The 24,154-nt window shown below is 45.8% G+C and overlaps 1 protein-coding gene across 2 annotated transcripts in view; it reads right to left on the bottom strand.

Moving 5' to 3' along the window:
* Positions 1-24,154, bottom strand: part of LOC120042427 (protein FAM91A1-like) — a 42,016-nt gene that overhangs the window by 4,095 nt on the left and 13,767 nt on the right. The window contains exons 3-6 of one of the 2 annotated variants that reach the window (XR_005476101.1): positions 18,995-19,146; positions 11,227-11,284; positions 3,192-3,259; positions 2,412-3,101 (exon numbers count right to left, since the gene is read on the bottom strand). Coding sequence is in view for 1 of the 2 variants with exons in the window: in XM_038987265.1 (XP_038843193.1) it covers positions 2,931-3,101; positions 3,192-3,259; positions 11,227-11,284; positions 18,995-19,146 (449 nt within the window). In the remaining variant the exon portion in view is untranslated. Of the gene's footprint in view, positions 1-2,406; positions 3,102-3,191; positions 3,260-11,226; positions 11,285-18,994; positions 19,147-24,154 lie in introns of those variants that run through there. The other variant, XM_038987265.1, reaches the window with a different exon arrangement.

Here is a 24,154-nt window from a genome sequence, read left to right as displayed (position 1 = left end):
CTACAGAGACTCACCCTGACGTCATCCTCTACCACCATCAGGAAGCTCTACAGAGACTCACCCTGACGTCATCCTCTACCACCATCAGGAAGCTCTACAGAGACTCACCCTGACGTCATCCTCTACCACCATCAGGAAGCTCTACAGAGACTCACCCTGACGTCCTCCTCTACCACCATCAGGAAGCTCTACAGAGACTCACCCTGACGTCATCCTCTACCACCATCAGGAAGCTCTACAGAGACTCACCCTGACGTCATCCTCTACCACCATCAGGAAGCTCTACAGAGACTCACCCTGACGTCCTCCTCTACCACCATCAGGAAGCTCTACAGAGACTCACCCTGACGTCCTCCTCTACCACCATCAGGAAGCTCTACAGAGACTCACCCTGACGTCCTCCTCTACCACCATCAGGAAGCTCTACAGAGACTCACCCTGACGTCCTCCTCTACCACCATCAGGAAGCTCTACAGAGACTCACCCTGACGTCATCCTCTACCACCATCAGGAAGCTCTACAGAGACTCACCCTGACGTCATCCTCTACCACCATCAGGAAGCTCTACAGAGACTCACCCTGACGTCATCCTCTACCACCATCAGGAAGCTCTACAGAGACTCACCCTGACGTCATCCTCTACCACCATCAGGAAGCTCTACAGAGACTCACCCTGACGTCATCCTCTACCACCATCAGGAAGCTCTACAGAGACTCACCCTGACGTCCTCCTCTACCACCATCAGGAAGCTCTACAGAGACTCACCCTGACGTCATCCTCTACCACCATCAGGAAGCTCTACAGAGACTCACCCTGACGTCATCCTCTACCACCATCAGGAAGCTCTACAGAGACTCACCCTGACGTCATCCTCTACCACCATCAGGAAGCTCTACAGAGACTCACCCTGACGTCCTCCTCTACCACCATCAGGAAGCTCTACAGAGACTCACCCTGACGTCATCCTCTACCACCATCAGGAAGCTCTACAGAGACTCACCCTGACGTCATCCTCTACCACCATCAGGAAGCTCTACAGAGACTCACCCTGACGTCATCCTCTACCACCATCAGGAAGCTCTACAGAGACTCACCCTGACGTCCTCCTCTACCACCATCAGGAAGCTCTACAGAGACTCACCCTGACGTCATCCTCTACCACCATCAGGAAGCTCTACAGAGACTCACCCTGACGTCCTCCTCTACCACCATCAGGAAGCTCTACAGAGACTCACCCTGACGTCCTCCTCTACCACCATCAGGAAGCTCTACAGAGACTCACCCTGACGTCATCCTCTACCACCATCAGGAAGCTCTACAGAGACTCACCCTGACGTCCTCCTCTACCACCATCAGGAAGCTCTACAGAGACTCACCCTGACGTCCTCCTCTACCACCATCAGGAAGCTCTACAGAGACTCACCCTGACGTCATCCTCTACCACCATCAGGAAGCTCTACAGAGACTCACCCTGACGTCATCCTCTACCACCATCAGGAAGCTCTACAGAGACTCACCCTGACGTCATCCTCTACCACCATCAGGAAGCTCTACAGAGACTCACCCTGACGTCATCCTCTACCACCATCAGGAAGCTCTACAGAGACTCACCCTGACGTCATCCTCTACCACCATCAGGAAGCTCTACAGAGACTCACCCTGACGTCCTCCTCTACCACCATCAGGAAGCTCTACAGAGACTCACCCTGACGTCCTCCTCTACCACCATCAGGAAGCTCTACAGAGACTCACCCTGACGTCATCCTCTACCACCATCAGGAAGCTCTACAGAGACTCACCCTGACGTCATCCTCTACCACCATCAGGAAGCTCTACAGAGACTCACCCTGACGTCATCCTCTACCACCATCAGGAAGCTCTACAGAGACTCACCCTGACGTCATCCTCTACCACCATCAGGAAGCTCTACAGAGACTCACCCTGACGTCCTCCTCTACCACCATCAGGAAGCTCTACAGAGACTCACCCTGACGTCATCCTCTACCACCATCAGGAAGCTCTACAGAGACTCACCCTAACGTCATCCTCTACCACCATCAGGAAGCTCTACAGAGACTCACCCTGACGTCATCCTCTACCACCATCAGGAAGCTCTACAGAGACTCACCCTGACGTCATCCTCTACCACCATCAGGAAGCTCTACAGAGACTCACCCTGACGTCCTCCTCTACCACCATCAGGAAGCTCTACAGAGACTCACCCTGACGTCATCCTCTACCACCATCAGGAAGCTCTACAGAGACTCACCCTGACGTCATCCTCTACCACCATCAGGAAGCTCTACAGAGACTCACCCTGACGTCATCCTCTACCACCATCAGGAAGCTCTACAGAGACTCACCCTGACGTCCTCCTCTACCACCATCAGGAAGCTCTACAGAGACTCACCCTGATGTCATCCTCTGTGATGTATCCGGTCTGAGCCACCCACCACGGCTCTACAGAGACTCACCCTGATGTCATCCTCTGTGATGTATCCGGTCTGAGCCACCCACCACGGCTCTACAGAGACTCACCCTGATGTCATCCTCTGTGATGTATCCGGTCTGAGCCACCCACCACGGCTCTACAGAGACTCACCCTGATGTCATCCTCTGTGATGTATCCGGTCTGAGCCACCCACCACGGCTCTACAGAGACTCACCCTGATGTCATCCTCTGTGATGTATCCGGTCTGAGCCACCCACCACGGCTCTACAGAGACTCACCCTGATGTCATCCTCTGTGATGTATCCGGTCTGAGCCACCCACCACGGCTCTACAGAGACTCACCCTGATGTCATCCTCTGTGATGTATCCGGTCTGAGCCACCCACCACGGCTCTACAGAGACTCACCCTGACGTCATCCTCTGTGATGTATCCGGTCTGAGCCACCCACCACGGCTCTACAGAGACTCACCCTGATGTCATCCTCTGTGATGTATCCGGTCTGAGCCACCCACCACGGCTCTACAGAGACTCACCCTGATGTCATCCTCTGTGATGTATCCGGTCTGAGCCACCCACCACGGCTCTACAGAGATCTCTACTGGCTTGGAGGGCAGCAGGTCTCGCGCTGTTTTCCTACGGAAGAATTTCTGATAGGAGACACGTCCATACATGTTAAATCACTGTTACTATTCCTTAGGTAATAACGACATGCTTAATGAAGTTGAAGACTCTCTTACCTTGGAGGACCTGCACTGGTTCATCAAGTCTATATACTGGTTCCTCCCGATGCCCAGCAGTCTTAGACCTAGAAGATAGACAATAATCACTGGTTCATCAAGTCTATATACTGGTTCCTCCCGATGCCAAGCAGCCTTAGACCTAGAAGATAGACAGTAATCACTGGTTCATCAGTCTATATACTGGTTCCTCCTCTACCAAGGCTGAGTCCCAATGCCCTATTCCCTATATAGTACACTACATTAGACCAGAGCCCTATTCCCTATATAGTACACTACTTTAGACCAGAGGCCTATTCCCTATATAGTGCACTACCTTAGACCAGAGCCCTATTCCCTATATAGTACACTACCTTAGACCAGAGCCCTATTCTCTGTATAGTACACTACCTTAGACCAGAGCCCTATTCTCTGTATAGTACACTACCTTAGACCAGAGCCCTACTCCCTATTTGGTGCACTCCGTTTGACCAGAGCCCTTTCCATAACGCCCCTCCTAGATCAGTAACATCTTACATTTAAAGTGTTCAAATTGATTTCCTGAAATGTCACCATCATGACTGATTTGAGCTCTGAGTGAGTCAGTGTGTATGCCCTTCCAAGCCCTCCAGACCAATGTTCCCTCTAAGCTGAACTCAGATCACAGAAGAAATATCAGTCCACGGAGAGAAGCACCAGATTGAACTTCACTCAACATTCTAGAGTTTTTCCTGTTAACACGATCAACGTGTCCCTTTACTGTGGCAATTGTGATCGAATCAACGCAATATTAGCCATTTTCAATCCAACATACTGAAACAAAAGAGTTTTTGCTGAGAGGCAGAACGCTTCGGAGTAGGATTCTATTGCAGACTTTGCCCATACTTTACACAGACCTGTGCGGCATAACCAATCAGAGCTGCAGTAGGCCTATATGCAAATAGACCATTGCCATATATGGATCTGTGCCATTGACTTTGAACTGGACTCTGTTTACAGCATGAGCGGTCGTGAGTAGATGCGCTTGTTTTGGTTTTGAGATCAAAGCAAGCGCTGCATATAGCCACCTATGTACATTTTGTTCATATCCTTTGCTAGTTAGTTTTAAAAATGTTGCCAAATCAAAAGTTTGGACACCTGCTCATTCAAGTGTTTTCCTTAATTTTTACTATTTTTTACATTATAGAATAATAGTGAAGACATCACAACTATGAAATAACACATATTGAATCATGTAGTAAAAAAAAAAAAAAAATGAAAATATATTTTATATACTTGAGATTCTCCAAAGTAGCCACCCTTTGCGTTGATGACAGCATTGCACACTCTTGGCATTCTCTCAACCAGCTTCACCTGGAATGCTTTTCCAACAGTTTTGAAGGAGTTCCCACATATGCTGAGCACTTGTTGGCTGCTTTTCCTTCACTCTGCGGTCCAACTCATCCCAAACCATCTCAATTGGGTTGAGGTCGGGTGATTGTGGAGGCCAGGTCATCTGATGCAGCACTCGATCACACTCCATCTTGGTCAAATAGCTCTTACACAGCCTGGAGGTGTGTTTGGTCATTGTCCTGTTGAAAAACAAATGATAGTCCCACTAAGTGCAAACCAGATGGGATGGCGTATCGCTGCAGAATGCTGTGGTAGCCAGGCTGGTTAAGTGTGCCTTGAATTCTAAATATATCACTGACAGTGTCACCAACAAAGCACCATCACACCATCTCCTCCATGCTTCACGGTGGGAACCACACATGTGGACATCATCTGTTCACCTTCTCTGCATCTCACAAAGACACGGCGGTTGGAACCAAAAATCTCAAATGTCGACTCATCATACCAAAAAGGACACATTTCCAACGGCCTAATGTCCATTGCTCGTGTTTCTTGGCCCAAGCAAGTCTCTTCTTATTATTGGTGTCCTTTAGTAGTGGTTTCTTAACAGAAATGTGGCCATGAAGGCCTGATTCCTGCAGTCTCCTCTGAACAGTTGATTTTGAGATGTGTCTGTTACTTGAACTCTGTGGAACATTTAGTTGGGCTGTAATTTCTGAGGCTGGTAACTGTAATGAACTTATCCTCTGAAGTCATGGAGCCATCCTGCTTCTGACCAGTCTGACAGCAGAAAGACATGGAGCCATCCTGCTTCTGGCCAGTCTGACAGCAGAAAGACATGGAGCCATCCTGCTTCTGGCCAGTCTGACAGCAGAAAGTCAGGGAGCCATCCTGCTTCTGACCAGTCTGACAGCAGAAAGTCATGGAGCCATCCTGCTTCTGGCCAGTCTGACAGCAGAAAGACATGGAGCCATCCTGCTTCTGGCCAGTCTGACAGCAGAAAGTCAGGGAGCCATCCTGCTTCTGACCAGTCTGACAGCAGAAAGTCATGGAGCCATCCTGCTTCTGGCCAGTCTGACAGCGGAAAGACATGGAGCCATCCTGCTTCTGGCCAGTCTGACAGCGGAAAGACATGGAGCCATCCTGCTTCTGGCCAGTCTGACAGCAGGAAGTCATGGAGCCATCCTGCTTCTGGCCAGTCTGACAGCAGAAAGTCATGGAGCCATCCTGCTTCTGGCCAGTCTGACAGCAGAAAGTCATGGAGCCATCCTGCTTCTGGCCAGTCTGACAGCAGAAAGACATGGAGCCATCCTGCTTCTGGCCAGTCTGACAGCAGAAAGACATGGAGCCATCCTGCTTCTGGCCACAGTCTGACAGCAGAAAGACATGGAGCCATCCTGCTTCTGGCCAGTCTGACAGCAGAAAGACATGGAGCCATCCTGCTTCTGGCCAGTCTGACAGCAGAAAGACATGGAGCCATCCTGCTTCTGGCCAGTCTGACAGCAGAAAGTCAGGGAGCCATCCTGCTTCTGGCCAGTCTGACAGCAGAAAGTCAGGGAGCCATCCTGCTTCTGGCCAGTCTGACAGCAGAAAGTCAGGGAGCCATCCTGCTTCTGGCCAGTCTGACAGCAGAAAGACATGGAGCCATCCTGCTTCTGGCCAGTCTGACAGCAGAAAGACATGGAGCCATCCTGCTTCTGGCCAGTCTGACAGCAGAAAGTCAGGGAGCAATCCTGCTTCTGGCCAGTCTGACAGCAGAAAGTCAGGGAGCCATCCTGCTTCTGGCCAGTCTGACAGCAGAAAGACATGGAGCCATCCTGCTTCTGGCCAGTCTGACAGCAGAAAGTCATCGACCAATGCCGCTTCATTCATTTAATTTGTCGTTTGTAATACAATGGGCTTTAGCAATAATTGTTTCATCAGTTACTGAGTTCCTCAAAATGTATTTGTTAATTCGTTAGAAGAGGAATAACAGTCAGAACAGTTGAATTCAAAATGAAGTCAAAGACAGTGTTTCCCATATATTAATTTGTCAGCAGCGGCCCAATGCCACAACGCTGGAACAATGTTCTAACTCACTGATGTTCTTATCCCTGAGAGAGGGAGTACTACAGTACTACTACTAACAGTCAGCAGTTTATCCCTGAGAGAGGGAGTACTACAGTACTACTACTAACAGTCAGCAGTGTATCCCTGAGAGAGGGAGTACTACAGTACTACTACTAACAGTCAGCAGTTTATCCCTGAGAGAGGGAGTACTACAGTACTACTACTAACAGTCAGCAGTGTATCCCTGAGAGAGGGAGTACTACAATACTACTACTAACAGTCAGCAGTTTATCCCTGAGAGAGGGAGTACTACAGTACTACTACTAACAGTCAGCAGTTTATCCCTGAGAGAGGGAGTACTACAGTACTACTACTAACAGTCAGCAGTTTATCCCTGAGAGAGGGAGTACTACAGTACTACTACTAACAGTCAGCAGTTTATCCCTGAGAGAGGGAGTACTACAGTACTACTACTAACAGTCAGCAGGGTATCCCTGAGAGAGGGAGTACTACAGTACTACTACTAACAGTCAGCAGGGTATCCCTGAGAGAGGGAGTACTACAGTACTACTACTAACAGTCAGCAGTTTATCCCTGAGAGAGGGAGTACTACAGTACTACTACTAACAGTCAGCAGTTTATCCCTGAGAGAGGGAGTACTACAGTACTACTACTAACAGTCAGCAGTTTATCCCTGAGAGAGGGAGTACTACAGTACTACTACTAACAGTCAGCAGGGTATCCCTGAGAGAGGGAGTACTACAGTACTACTACTAACAGTCAGCAGGGTATCCCTGAGAGAGGGAGTACTACAGTACTACTACTAACAGTCAGCAGTGTATCCCTGAGAGAGGGAGTACTACAGTACTACTACTAACAGTCAGCAGTTTATCCCTGAGAGAGGGAGTACTACAGTACTACTACTAACAGTCAGCAGTTTATCCCTGAGAGAGGGAGTACTACAGTACTACTACTAACAGTCAGCAGTTTATCCCTGAGAGAGGGAGTACTACAATACTACTACTAACAGTCAGCAGTTTATCCCTGAGAGAGGGAGTACTACAGTACTACTACTAACAGTCATCAGTTTATCCCTGAGAGAGGGAGTACTACAGTACTACTACTAACAGTCAGCAGTGTATCCCTGAGAGAGGGAGTACTACAGTACTACTACTAACAGTCAGCAGTGTATCCCTGAGAGAGGGAGTACTACAGTACTACTACTAACAGTCAGCAGTGTATCCCTGAGAGAGGGAGTACTACAGTACTACTACTAACAGTCAGCAGTTTATCCCTGAGAGAGGGAGTACTACAGTACTACTACTAACAGTCAGCAGTGTATCCCTGAGAGAGGGAGTACTACAGTACTACTACTAACAGTCAGCAGTGTATCCCTGAGAGAGGGAGTACTACAGTACTACTACTAACAGTCAGCAGTTTATCCCTGAGAGAGGGAGTACTACAGTACTACTACTAACAGTCAGCAGTTTATCCCTGAGAGAGGGAGTACTACAGTACTACTACTAACAGTCAGCAGTTTATCCCTGAGAGAGGGAGTACTACAGTACTACTACTAACAGTCAGCAGTTTATCCCTGAGAGAGGGAGTACTACAGTACTACTACTAACAGTCAGCAGTGTATCCCTGAGAGAGGGAGTACTACAGTACTACTACTAACAGTCAGCAGTGTATCCCTGAGAGAGGGAGTACTACAGTACTACTACTAACAGTCAGCAGTTTATCCCTGAGAGAGGGAGTACTACAGTACTACTACTAACAGTCAGCAGTTTATCCCTGAGAGAGGGAGTACTACAGTACTACTACTAACAGTCAGCAGTTTATCCCTGAGAGAGGGAGTACTCCAGTACTACTACTAACAGTCAGCAGTTTATCCCTGAGAGAGGGAGTACTACAGTACTACTACTAACAGTCAGCAGTTTATCCCTGAGAGAGGGAGTACTACAGTACTACTACTAACAGTCAGCAGTGTATCCCTGAGAGAGGGAGTACTACAGTACTACTACTAACAGTCAGCAGTGTATCCCTGAGAGAGGGAGTACTACAGTACTACTACTAACAGTCAGCAGTGTATCCCTGAGAGAGGGAGTACTACAGTACTACTACTAACAGTCAGCAGTTTATCCCTGAGAGAGGGAGTACTACAGTACTACTACTAACAGTCAGCAGTGTATCCCTGAGAGAGGGAGTACTACAGTACTACTACTAACAGTCAGCAGTTTATCCCTGAGAGAGGGAGTACTACAGTACTACTACTAACAGTCAGCAGTTTATCCCTGAGAGAGGGAGTACTACAGTACTACTACTAACAGTCAGCAGTTTATCCCTGAGAGAGGGAGTACTACAGTACTACTACTAACAGTCAGCAGTGTATCCCTGAGAGAGGGAGTACTACAGTACTACTACTAACAGTCAGCAGTGTATCCCTGAGAGAGGGAGTACTACAGTACTACTACTAACAGTCAGCAGTTTATCCCTGAGAGAGGGAGTACTACAGTACTACTACTAACAGTCAGCAGTTTATCCCTGAGAGAGGGAGTACTACAGTACTACTACTAACAGTCAGCAGTTTATCCCTGAGAGAGGGAGTACTACAGTACTACTACTAACAGTCAGCAGTTTATCCCTGAGAGAGGGAGTACTCCAGTACTACTACTAACAGTCAGCAGTTTATCCCTGAGAGAGGGAGTACTACAGTACTACTACTAACAGTCAGCAGTTTATCCCTGAGAGAGGGAGTACTACAGTACTACTACTAACAGTCAGCAGTTTATCCCTGAGAGAGGGAGTACTACAGTACTACTACTAACAGTCAGCAGTTTATCCCTGAGAGAGGGAGTACTACAGTACTACTACTACCAGTCAGCAGTTTATCCCTGAGAGAGGGAGTACTACAATACTACTAACAGTCATCAGTTTATTCCTGAGAGAGGGAGTACTACAGTACAGTAGAGTATCATGGGATGCTAATATGACTAGGATTATCATCAACTAGCATTGGTGGCTAATATGACTAGGATTAGGATGGGTTGTTAATATGACTAGGATTATAAACCACTAGGATGGGTTGATAATATGACTAGGATTATAAACCACTAGGATGGGTTGTTAATATGACTAGGATTATAAACCACTAGGATGGGTTGTTAATATGACTAGGATTATAAACCACTAGGATGGGTTGATAATATGACTAGGATTATAAACCACTAGGATGGGATGCTAATATGACTAGGATTATCATCAACTAGCACGGGTTGCTAGTATGACTAGGATTATCATCAACTAGCACGGGATGCTAATATGACTAGGATTATCATCAACTAGCACGGAATGCTAATATGACTAGGATTATCATCAACTAGCATGGGTTGCTAGTATGACTAGGATTATCATAAACTAGCATGGGTTGCTAGTATGACTGGGATTATCATCAACTAGCATGGGATGCTAATATGACTAGGATTATCATCAACTAGCATGGGTTGCTAGTATGACTGGGATTATCATCAACTAGCATGGGTTGCTAATATGACTAGGATTATCATGGGTTGTTAATATGACTAGGATTATCATGGGTTGTTAATATGACTAGGATTATCATGGGTTGTTAATATGACTAGGATTATCATGGGTTGTTAATATGACTAGGATTATCATGGGTTGTTAATATGACTAGGATTATGATGGGTTGTTAATATGACTAGGATTATCATGGGTTGTTAATATGACTAGGATTATCATGGGTTGCTAATATGACTAGGATTATCATCAACTAGCATGGGATGCTAATATGACTAGGATTGTGCCTTTGGCTACTAGACAATGAAAGAAAGTTGATTTGAAAACCATTAGAAGGTGAGAGAAATATGCTCCTGGTTTCAATGGCATAACGGAAGTCAAAATCATTTCCTCCACGTTTCTATGGTCTGATTTTGGCTACTTTGAAAGCAAGGAAAGACATGCCTCATAATATGTAGTAAAACGTTCAGGTTTCCAACAATTAAAGTAAAATGTTTTCCAAATGCATTCTGCCTCCATTGCAAAGTGGAGTGTGACGCGCTGAAGCCTGCCTACCACTGCCTATGCAAATAGGAAGCGCGCTTCAATTACCAGTTGAGAAATAAAAATAGTAGCCCTTTTCAATCGTGGCCATCAAAACTGTTTTTAACATTCGATTGCATTTAGAATTATTACGCCATGATTGGGTTTATAAAAGCACATTTCACTCCAGCAGCAACTAACGAGCGACATGTCTGAGAGCTGTAGCAGCAGCTCTCACAGTGTCTGACTGATTTTCCTCTCAAATTAGGCTCTGTATCTGAATGCTATGTGCATGTGCTAAATAATATGAATAATGAAAATGCACGTTCCAATTTAATTCCACAAAATTATGCAAATTAACCTATAGACCAATAAGCATGACCGGTCAAATGTATTTCCATCAACTGGTATTTCCATCAATTTATAGACTAAAAAATAATTATTTTGTAATTATTTATTTTTTTCTCTCTCCCGGACAATTTTTTTCTCCTGCCAATTTTATTTATCGTTTTTTCATTATTCTTTTTTGGGGTCAAAAGCCAGCTATTACCGGCTACCGGAAATACTGACCCACACACCACACAGCTCTAAGAGGAAGTAACAGTCTACTTACAGTCAGCAGCAGTGAAGTTGGGCAGCGAGTCGTAACTCTTCTCTACATTCATGATGTCCTGGAGATGGAGAGAGAGAGAGATTAAACCAGGAAAATGGGAGCAGCAAATTAAACTTCTCTTCCTACACCATTCCTTCCTTCCCTGAACCTTCATTATTAAACCTCTGTGTCCCAAATGGCACCCTATTCCTTATGTAGTGCACTACTTTTGACCAGGGCCCTATTCCCTATATAGTGCACTACTTTTGACCAGGGCCCTATTCCCTATATAGTGCACTACTTTAGACCAGAGCCCTATTCCCTATATAGTGCACTACTTTTGACCAGGGCCCTATTCCCTATATAGTGCACTACTTTGGCCAACGGTCCTATGGCACCCTATTCCTTATGCAGTACACTACTTTTGACCAGGGCCCTATTCCCAATTTAGTGCACTACTTTGGCCAACGGTCCTATGGCACCCTATTCCTTATGTAGTGCACTACTTTTGACCAGGGCCCTATTCCCAATTTAGTGCACTACTTTGGCCAACGGTCCTATGGCACCCTATTCCTTATGTAGTGCACTACTTTTGACCAGGGCCCTATTCCCAATTTAGTGCACTACTTTAGCCAACGGTCCTATGGCACACTATTCCCTATTTAGTGCAGTAATTAATTTATCATATTAAAAACACATCAAATGGATTATCAGAGTGACACGTCCTTCAGTAATGTCATTTACATGGCTAGTATGAAGACGTTGCCTCAGAACGTGCAGTGAAATGCTGCCTCAGAACGTAGAAAATAAAATAGGTTTTAATGTTTTTCACCATTAACGATATCACAATCAGCTAAGCAATAGTTTGGCCACTAGATCCCAGTTGTTCATTATATTTCATCTCTGCATTTTTTTTTTCATTGAAATCCAATGAAATTCTTCAAGGCAATGAGAAAGAGTAGCAGTATGTAGGATGTGCTGGATAACAGTTGAGGTCCACCCCACACTGACTGGGGCAATCTCCCATCGTACTGTGAAGTGTTAGGTTCTAACGTTCAGAGTAAAAACTCGCCGGACACTATGAAAGGTTCAAACCAAGTTTATTCTGCCCAGAGGATCAATACAGTTGCATAAGAGAAAAACCTTTTCACACAAGCACTGATATGTAACCCTTCCTCCTAGGCTGAGCCTCCTCCTACACATCTGTACAAACATTGTGTCTTTACTGCTAGGCTGGACACTAAGTGATACGGGCCATAAACTTTAAATGTCTTCCTTAACGTGACCTGCCCTGACCTCAACCCCCCTCCATCACTAATCCATGGCTCTCTCCCCTTATCAATGCCTGCCCTGACCTCAACCCCCCTCCATCACTAATCCATGGCTCTCTCCCCTTATCAATGCCTGCCCTGACCTCAACCCCCCTCCATCACTAATCCATGGCTCTCTCCCCTTATCAATGCCTGCCCTGACCTCAACCCCCCTCCATCACTAATCCATGGCTCTCTCCCCTTATCAATGCCTGCCCTGACCTCAACCCCCCTCCATCACTAATCCATGGCTCTCTCCCCTTATCAATGCCTGCCCTGACCTCAACCCCCCTCCATCACTAATCCATGGCTCTCTCCCCTTATCAATGCCTGCCCTGACCTCAACCCCCCTCCATCACTAATCCATGGCTCTCTCCCCTTATCAATGCCTGCCCTGACCTCAACCCCCCTCCATCACTAATCCATGGCTCTCTCCCCTTATCAATGCCTGCCCTGACCTCAACCCCCCTCCATCACTAATCCATGGCTCTCTCCCCTTATCAATGCCTGCCCTGACCTCAACCCCCCTCTATCACTAATCCATGGCTCTCTCCCCTTATCAATGCCTGCCCTGACCTCAACCCCCCTCCATCACTAATCCATGGCTCTCTCCCCTTATCAATGCCTGCCCTGACCTCAACCCCCCTCCATCACTAATCCATGGCTCTCTCCCCTTATCAATGCCTGCCCTGACCTCAACCCCCCTCCATCACTAATCCATGGCTCTCTCCCCTTATCAATGCCTGCCCTGACCTCAACCCCCCTCCATCACTAATCCATGGCTCTCTCCCCTTATCAATGCCTGCCACGTGATCGCATTCCCATCACTCAGTACATTCCAAGCTCAATTTCCCCCACCACGTACCTTCCTCCTATAGACAGCCGAGGGACTGTTAACACCACAGGTTAAAATGGTTACGGCACCTCTCATTTCTCTATTGAAACGAATCATTAATAAGGATTTAAAGTTCATTAATCCAAACCCATCAGAAGGGAGCCATGGGGATGCAGCATGGTTCTTTAATACTGACGCTATTGGACTGTTGCACAGGACAAAGTCACATGTTAGGGCAACTCAGGGGTTTAGAAGTCGACCACAGTCTTGTTTGAGTCAAGGTAAACGGTGTGAAACTCCAGGAATAACACACAAAGAATAACGGAGCCTTCCCAGCAGAACAGGAACACTACGAGCCAGCAATTAAACAGCTGGGGTCTTTTAACCCTCTAGAGTCTAAGCCGGGGGAAGGGGGGGGGGTTCTACTAATCTAACATATGGAATTGTTTTAAGACGGTCATACCAAGGAACATTTATCTCTTTGATTTTGAATTATAAGACCGGTTAAGGTATCAAAAAATATATTTTAAAATGTCTTTTATGAAACATTGAATTTGGCCATACTGCTATTAGCCAATAGAAACACTTTGAATAACAGATAGTCCTTACTGCTATTAGCCAATAGAAACACATTGAATAACAGATAGTCCTTACTGCTATTAGCCAATAGAAACACATTGAATAACAGACAGTCCTTACTGCTATTAGCCAATAGAAACACATTGAATAACAGATAGTCCTTACTGCTATTAGCCAATAGAAACACATTGAATAACAGATAGTCCTTACTGCTATTAGCCAATAGAAACACTTTGAATAACAGATAGTCCTTACTGCTATTAGCCAATAGAAACACATTGAATAACAGACAGTCCTTACTGCTATTAGCCAATAGAAACACATTGAATAACAGATAGTCCTTACTGCTATTAGCCAATAGAAACACATTGAATAACAGACAGTCCTTACTGCTATTAGCCAATAGAAACACATTGAATAACAGATTCACTACATGGAACAACAGATATTTAAATCTAAAGGAAGTTTATTCTGTAGTGTCTGGAAAAGTTTGACCCCTTGTTTTAGGCACTAAACTTTCTCCACATACACTTCCATAAATTGGTTAAACTGGTACGGAGGACCTTCAGATGAGTCTTGTGGGGCATGTGGGCATCCAAGAGCAAAACAAGAGTCTCATCTTTCCACCGAGAGGCCAAACCGTTCGGACACTCCGCGAGAAGACCGATTTAGCTCTGCCACCTTTACCGCGGAAATTCTAGCAGAAGGGTTAAGGTAGAAAATATGACGTAGAACAGATATGATCCTCTATCCTCAATAACAGGGAGTCATTTTGAGCTCTATAAATGACATTTCCATCTGCACGGCTCTGTACCGTTTTCCCAACTGAATATGACCCCTTGTGGTCAATTGGTTTAACAGCGTAGATATATTAACATAGAAATACAATGAATAGAATAGGTTTGGAACCTCTATTCCTGGCAATCTGACTGGTGAACTCATGAGTACACTACCAATCGCTTCCTGGTACTGTAATTAAATCATTTCCATGGTAATGTAGAAAGTTAATTCAAATGATGTTAACTGATGTGGTTCATGTAATGGAATGTATTTTATGTAATGTCAGTTCAGTTGATTCAACAAATCACAGCACAGATTGATGGGTACACTTCCTGCTTTTACTTCCCGCTTTGCTCCTATTGGTCTCTCCATAATGTCATCATTGGCTTGAACGAGGACACCCCCGTTCTACTCATTCTAGTGTAAAGACTGGTATCAGTATGGACTAAATGCACAGTATGCACAGTATACACAGTATGCACAGTATACACAGTATACACAGTATGCACAGTATGCACAGTATACACAGTATGCACAGTATACACAGTATACACAGTATGCACAGTATACACAGTATGCACAGTATACACAGTATGCACAGTATGCACAGTATGCACAGTATACACAGTATACACAGTATGCACAGTATACACAGTATGCACAGTATGCACAGTATGCACAGTATGCACAGTATGCACAGTATGCACAGTATACACAGTATACACAGTATGCACAGTATGCACAGTATGCACAGTATACACAGTATGCACAGTATGCACAGTATGCACAGTATACACAGTATACACAGTATACACAGTATGCACAGTATGCACAGTATGCACAGTATACACAGTATGCACAGTATGCACAGTATACACAGTATGCACAGTATGCACAGTATACACAGTATACACAGTATGCACAGTATACACAGTATGCACAGTATGCACAGTATACACAGTATGCACAGTATGCACAGTATACACAGAAGCGCTTGAATGGATTGATTTGAGACTACGGTTCTGTCCTAAACGGTACCCTATTAAATTATAGTACACTACTACTGACCGGAGCCCTATGGACGTACATGGACCTTATAGACCAGAGCCCTATGGATGTACATGGACCTTATAGACCTGAGCCCTACGGACCTTATAGACCAGAGCCCTATGGACGTACATGGACCTTATAGACCAGAGCCCTATGGACGTACATGGACCTTATAGACCAGAGCCCTATGGACGTACATGGACCTTATAGACCAGAGCCCTATGGACGTACATGGACCTTATAGACCAGAGCCCTATGGACGTACATGGACCTTATAGACCAGAGCCCTATGGACGTACATGGACCTTATAGACCAGAGCCCTATGGACGTACATGGACCTTATAGACCAGAGCCCTATGGACGTACATGGACCTTATAGACCAGAGCCCTATGGACGTACATGGACATTATAGACCAGAGCCCTATGGACCTTATAGACCAGAGCCCTATGGACGTACATGGACCTTATAGACCAGAGCCCTATGGACCGTATAGACCAGAGCCCTATGGACGTACATGGACCTTATAGACCAGAGCCCTATGGATGTACATGGACCTTATAGACCTGAGCCCTACGGACCTTATAGACCAGAGCCCTATGGACGTACATGGACCTTATAGACCAGAGCCCTATGGACGTACATGGACCTTATAGACCAGAGCCCTATGGACGTACATGGACCTTATAGACCAGAGCCCTATGGACGTACATGGACCTTATAGACCAGAGCCCTATGGACGTACATGGACCTTATAGACCAGAGCCCTATGGACGTACATGGACCTTATAGACCAGAGCCCTATGGACGTACATGGACCTTATAGACCAGAGCCCTATGGACGTACATGGACATTATAGACCAGAGCCCTATGGACCTTATAGACCAGAGCCCTATGGACGTACATGGACCTTATAGACCAGAGCCCTATGGACCGTATAGACCAGAGCCCTATGGACGTACATGGACCTTATAGACCAGAGCCCTACGGACGTACATGGACCTTATAGACCAGAGCCCTATGGACCGTATAGACCAGAGCCCTATGGACGTACATGGACCTTATAGACCAGAGCCCTATGGACGTACATGGACCTTATAGACCAGAGCCCTATGGACGTACATGGACCTTATAGACCAGAGCCCTATGGACGTACATGGACCTTATAGACCAGAGCCCTATGGACCGTATAGACCAGAGCCCTATGGACCGTATAGACCAGAGCCCTATGGACGTACATGGACCTTATAGACCAGAGCCCTACGGACGTACATGGACCTTATAGACCAGAGCCCTATGGACCGTATAGACCAGAGCCCTATGGACGTACATGGACCTTATAGACCAGAGCCCTATGGACGTACATGGACCTTATAGACCAGAGCCCTATGGACGTACATGGACCTTATAGACCAGAGCCCTATGGACGTACATGGACCTTATAGACCAGAGCCCTATGGACGTACATGGACCTTATAGACCAGAGCCCTACGGACCTTATAGACCAGAGCCCTATGGACGTACATGGACCTTATAGACCAGAGCCCTATGGACGTACATGGACCTTATAGACCAGAGCCCTACATGGACCTTATAGACCAGAGCCCTATGGACGTACATGGACCTTGTAGACCAGAGCCCTACATGGACCTTATAGACCAGAGCCCTATGGACGTACATGGACCTTGTAGACCAGAGCCCTACATGGACCTTATAGACCAGAGCCCTATGGACGTACATGGACCTTGTAGACCAGAGCCCTACATGGACCTTATAGACCAGAGCCCTATGGACGTACATGGACCTTATAGACCAGAGCCCTATGGACGTACATGGACCTTATAGACCAGAGCCCTACGGACCGTATAGACCAGAGCCCTATGGATCTTATAGACCAGAGCCCTATGGACGTACATGGACCTTATAGACCAGAGCCCTATGGACGTACATGGACCTTATAGACCAGAGCCCTATGGACCGTATAGACCAGAGCCCTATGGATCTTATAGACCAGAGCCCTATGGACGTACATGGACCTTATAGACCAGAGCCCTACGGACGTACATGGACCTTATAGACCAGAGCCCTATGGACGTACATGGAATAGGGTGTCATTTGGGACGCAGCCTACTACAGTTGATATGTTATATACACTGAGTATACTAAACATTAACAACACCTTCCTAATATTAAGTTGAACCCCCTTTTGACCTCAGAACAGCCTCAATTCGTCAGGGCATGGACTCTACAGGGATGCTGGCTCATGTTGACTCCAATGCTTCCCACAGTTGTGTCAAGTTGACTGGATGTCCTTTGGGTGTTGGAATAATCTTGATACACACAGGAAACTGTTGAGCAGCGTTGCAGTTCTTGACACAAACTGGTACACCTGGCACCTACCATCATACCCCATTCAAAGGCACTTCAATCTTTCGTCTTGCCCATTCACCGTCTGAATGGCACACATACACAATCCATGTCTCAATGGTCTCAAGACTTAGAAATCCTTCTTTAACCTGTCTCCCCCCCTTCATCTACACTGATTGAAGTGAATTTAACAAGTGACATCAATAAGGGATCATAGGATTCACCTGGTCATTCTACGTCATGAAAAGAGCAGGTGTGCTTAATGTTTTGTAAACTCAGTGTATAGTAATAGTATATATTATAGTATTACTGTACCTCCATGATGCTGATGTAGTAGGAGAAGGGGTGACTACAGTTGATTAATAATATATACTATTACTATATATAATATCTGTACCTCCATGATGCTGATATAGTAGGAGAAGGGGTGACTACAGTTGATATATTATATATAGTATATAGTATTACTGTACCTCCATGATGCTGATGTAGTAGGAGAAGAGGTGACTACAGTTGATATATTATATATAGTAATAGTATATAGTATTACTGTACCTCCATGATGCTGATATAGTAGGAGAAGGGGTGACTACAGTTGATATATTATATATAGTAATAGTATATAGTATTACTGTACCTCCATGATGCTGATATAGTAGGAGAAGGGGTGACTACAGTTGATATATTATATATAATAATAGTATATAGTATTACTGTACCTCCATGATGCTGATGTAGTAGAAGGGGTGACTACAGTTGATATATTATATATAGTATTACTGTACCTCCATGATGCTGATGTAGTAGGAGAAGGGGTGACTACAGTTGATATATTATATATAGTAATAGTATATATTATTACTGTACCTCCATGATGCTGATGTAGTAGGAGAAGGGGGTGATGCGGAGGCCTTTGACCATGATGTCTGACAGGTGGTAGGGGTAGAGCATCAGGTGATCTCGGCTGTACTTCAGCAGCTCCTCGTAGTACTTCCTCTCATCCTTCCTCACGTGTCTCACTGGACAGACAGGGGGGAGAGGACAGACAGTCAGATCAGACAGGGACAGGGTAGGACAGCCACACTCAGATCAGACAGGGACTGATAAGAACAGAGACAGTTAGATCAGACAGGGACTGATAAGGACAGAGCCAGTCAGATCAGACAGGGACTGATAAGAACAGAGACAGTCAGATCAGACAGGGACTGATAAGAACAGAGACAGTCAGATCAGACAGGGACTGATAAGGACAGAGCCAGTCAGATCAGACAGGGACTGATAAGAACAGAGACAGTCAGATCAGATACAGGTTAGGACAGACAGATCAGACAGGGGTATGAAGACAGACACTGTGATCAGATAGGGACAGGGGTATGAAGACAGACACTGTGATCAGATAGGGACAGGGGTATGAAGACAGACACTGTGATCAGATAGGGACAGGGGTATGAAGACAGACACTGTGATCAGATAGGGACAGGGGTATGAAGACAGACACTGATCAGATAGGGACAGGGGTATGAAGGCAGACACTGTGATTAGATAGGGACAGGGGTATGAAGACAGACACTGTGATCAGATAGGGACAGGGGTATGAAGACAGACACTGTGATCAGATAGGGACAGGGGTATGAAGACAGACACTGTGATCAGATAGGGACAGGGGTATGAAGACAGACACTGTGTTCAGATAGGGACAGGGGTATGAAGACAGACACTGTGATCAGATAGGGACAGGGGTATGAAGACAGACACTGTGATCAGATAGGGACAGGGGTATGAAGACAGACACTGTGATCAGATAGGGACAGGGGTATGAAGACAGACACTGTGATCAGATAGGGACAGGGGTATGAAGACAGACACTGTGATCAGATAGGGACAGGGGTATGAAGACAGACACTGTGATCAGATAGGGACAGGGGTATGAAGACAGACACTGTGATCAGATAGGGACAGGGGTATGAAGACAGACACTGTGTTCAGATAGGGACAGGGGTATGAAGACAGACACTGTGATCAGATAGGGACAGGGGTATGAAGACAGACACTGTGATCAGATAGGGACAGGGGTATGAAGACAGACACTGTGATCAGATAGGGACAGGGGTATGAAGACAGACACTGTGATCAGATAGGGACAGGGGTATGAAGACAGACACTGTGATCAGATAGGGACAGGGGTATGAAGACAGACACTGTGTTCAGATAGGGACAGGGGTATGAAGACAGACACTGTGATCAGATAGGGACAGGGGTATGAAGACAGACACTGTGATCAGATAGGGACAGGGGTATGAAGGCAGACACTGTGATCAGATAGGGACAGGGGTATGAAGACAGACACTGTGATCAGATAGGGACAGGGGTATGAAGGCAGACACTGTGATCAGATAGGGACAGGGGTATGAAGACAGACACTGTGATCAGATAGGGACAGGGGTATGAAGACAGACACTGTGATCAGATAGGGACAGGGGTATGAAGACAGACACTGTGATTAGATAGGGACAGGGGTATGAAGACAGACACTGTGATTAGATAGGGACAGGGGTATGAAGACAGACACTGTGATCAGATAGGGACAGGGGTATGAAGACAGACACTGTGATCAGATAGGGACAGGGGTATGAAGACAGACACTGTGATCAGATAGGGACAGGGGTATGAAGGCAGACACTGTGATCAGATAGGGACAGGGGTATGAAGACAGACACTGTGATCAGATAGGGACAGGGGTATGAAGACAGACACTGTGATCAGATAGGGACAGGGGTATGAAGACAGACACTGTGATCAGATAGGGACAGGGGTATGAAGACAGACACTGTGATCAGATAGGGACAGGGGTATGAAGACAGACACTGTGATCAGATAGGGACAGGGGTATGAAGACAGACACTGTGATCAGATAGGGACAGGGGTATGAAGACAGACACTGTGATCAGATAGGGACAGGGGTATGAAGACAGACACTGTGATCAGATAGGGACAGGGGTATGAAGACAGACACTGTGATCAGATAGGGACAGGGGTATGAAGACAGACACTGTGATCAGATAGGGACAGGGGTATGAAGACAGACACTGTGATCAGATAGGGACAGGGGTATGAAGACAGACACTGTGTTCAGATAGGGACAGGGGTATGAAGACAGACACTGTGATCAGATAGGGAAAGGGGTATGAAGACAGACACTGTGATCAGATAGGGACAGGGGTATGAAGACAGACACTGATCAGATAGGGACAGGGGTATGAAGACAGACACTGTGATCAGATAGGGAAAGGGGTATGAAGACAGACACTGTGATCAGATAGGGACAGGGGTATGAAGACAGACACTGTGATCAGATAGGGAAAGGGGTATGAAGACAGACACTGTGATCAGATAGGGACAGGGGTATGAAGACAGACACTGATCAGATAGGGACAGGGGTATGAAGACAGACACTGTGATCAGATAGGGACAGGGGTATGAAGACAGACACTGTGATTAGATAGGGAAAGAAAGGTGGTCCATTAGGCCTACTGACAACTTAAAGAACAATGACAATAGTAGACACTTTCAGATACATAGGGCCCCATATTAATGTGCTGTAAGGACTGAGCAATAAAATGATTGGTTATAATTGGCCTTCAGAAAGTATTCACACATTGACTTTTTCCACAATGGTCATGAAATGTTATGATATTTGAATGAAACCACATGAAAGTTTTTCATATATAATATAATGACAAGTTTACACTATTCCTCAATTTTTTTATTTTATGGCAAGTCCGTTAAGAACATATTCTTATTTTCAATGGCGGCTTAGGAACAGTGGGTTAATTGCCTTGTTCAGGAGCAGAACGACAGATTTGTACCTTGTCAGCTCGGGGATTCGAACTTGCAACCTTTTAGATACTACTCCAACGCTCTAACCACTAGGCTACTTGCCGCCCTATGGCAAGTAATTCTATAGGTCTTCCCTTTCATCTGTTACTGGTGTTAGCTAGTTACTGGCTAGCTAGGTCTTCATCTGTGTCTGGTGTTAGCTAGTTACTGGCTAGCCTATTCTTCATCTGTCTGGTGTTAGCTAGTTACTGGCTAGCTAGGTCTTCATCTGTGTCTGGTGTTAGCTAGTTACTGGCTAGCTAGGTCTTCATCTGTCTGGTGTTAGCTAGTTACTGGCTAGCTAGGTCTTCATCTGTCTGGTGTTAGCTAGTTACTGGCTAGCTAGGTCTTCATCTGTGTCTGGTGTTAGCTAGTTACTGGCTAGCTAGGTCTTCATCTGTGTCTGGTGTTAGCTAGTTACTGGCTAGCTAGGTCTTCATCTGTCTGGTGTTAGCTAGTTACTGGCTAGCTAGGTCTTCATCTGTGTCTGGTGTTAGCTAGTTACTGGCTAGCTAGGTCTTCATCTGTGTCTGGTGTTAGCTAGTTACTGGCTAGCTAGGTCTTCATCTGTGTCTGGTGTTAGCTAGTTACTGGCTAGCTAGGTCTTCATCTGTGTCTGGTGTTAGCTAGTTACTGGCTAGCTAGGTCTTCATCTGTCTGGTGTTAGCTAGTTACTGGCTAGCTAGGTCTTCATCTGTCTGGTGTTAGCTAGTTACTGGCTAGCTAGGTCTTCATCTGTGTCTGGTGTTAGCTAGTTACTGGCTAGCTAGGTCTTCATCTGTGTCTGGTGTTAGCTAGTTACTGGCTAGCTAGGTCTTTATGTCTGGTATTAGCTAGTTACTGGCTAGCTAGGTCTTCATCTGTGTCTGGTGTTAGCTAGTTACTGGCTAGCTAGGTCTTCATCTGTGTCTGGTGTTAGCTAGTTACTGGCTAGCTAGGTCTTCATCTGTGTCTGGTGTTAGCTAGTTACTGGCTAGCTAGGTCTTCATCTGTGTCTGGTGTTAGCTAGTTACTGGCTAGCTAGGTCTTCATCTGTCTGGTGTTAGCTAGTTACTGGCTAGCTAGGTCTTCATCTGTGTCTGGTGTTAGCTAGTTACTGGCTTGCTAGGTCTTCATCTGTGTCTGGTGTTAGCTAGTTACTGGCTAGCTAGGTCTTTATGTCTGGTGTTAGCTAGTTACTGGCTAGCTAGGTCTTCATCTGTGTCTGGTGTTAGCTAGTTACTGGCTAGCTAGGTCTTTATGTCTGGTGTTAGTTAGTTACTGGCTAGCTAGGTCTTTATGTCTGGTGTTAGCTAGCTACTGGCTAGCTAGGTCTTCATCTGTGTCTGGTGTTAGCTAGTTACTGGCTAGCTAGGTCTTTATTTCTGGTGTTAGCTAGTTACTGGCTAGTGTAATAAATACCATTTAAAATAACACAAGCATATTGCTATTACATTGTTATAACTAACTTCTTTCTAAGCAGGGTTTCTCACACACCCAGAGACAGATGGCTGACACAGAACATTCATAAACACTGATAAGAAAAGGGTGCAGACACACACACATACCCAAGGACGGAGGGCTGACTACGCACACACAAAATCTCCTGTTTAGCTGAACATTTGATAACAAAGAACTTTTGTTGCAAGACTCAGAAGGATGACGTCCAGCTCATCAGGACCAATCTGAGAAGACAACAACCTGATCAGGACCAACCAGAAAACCAGAACTTCCAGACTCAACCTACTTTCTGTGTTGTATAAAATGTCTATGGATTCTGTTATCTGGGCTTTTTTCTGGAGGTTCTCTATGAGCTGAATGAACGAGTCCATGCATGTTTGTACCAGATATCTTTACTCATAATTAAACTGTCGCTTGTCATACAATTTATCACCTTGTCTGAATCGATCCTTGACCGGCTCGCCCTTCTCCATATCTAATTATCAACAGATTGGTAGCAGAGGATGGTTCTCTAGATACCCGGTCCAGAGTGGTTGATATGGATGTGAGGGGGCGAGTTGGTGAAAGGACGATTCACGGAGGACAGGTGAAATCTTTTGGGGGGGAGGACAGCAGTTCTGCTCAGCTCGAGAAACTGATCTCCTGGTCGACCATAAATAAGGTAAGCAAGACCTGTTAAATCAAACTTTGCATATTGTCGTATAGTATATC

This window comes from Salvelinus namaycush, unplaced genomic scaffold, assembly GCF_016432855.1.
Source record: "Salvelinus namaycush isolate Seneca unplaced genomic scaffold, SaNama_1.0 Scaffold681, whole genome shotgun sequence".
NCBI classification, from domain to species: Eukaryota; Metazoa; Chordata; class Actinopteri; order Salmoniformes; family Salmonidae; genus Salvelinus; species Salvelinus namaycush.
Note: the sequence above shows the minus strand (reverse complement) of the source record. Positions and strands in the feature narration are given on the sequence as shown.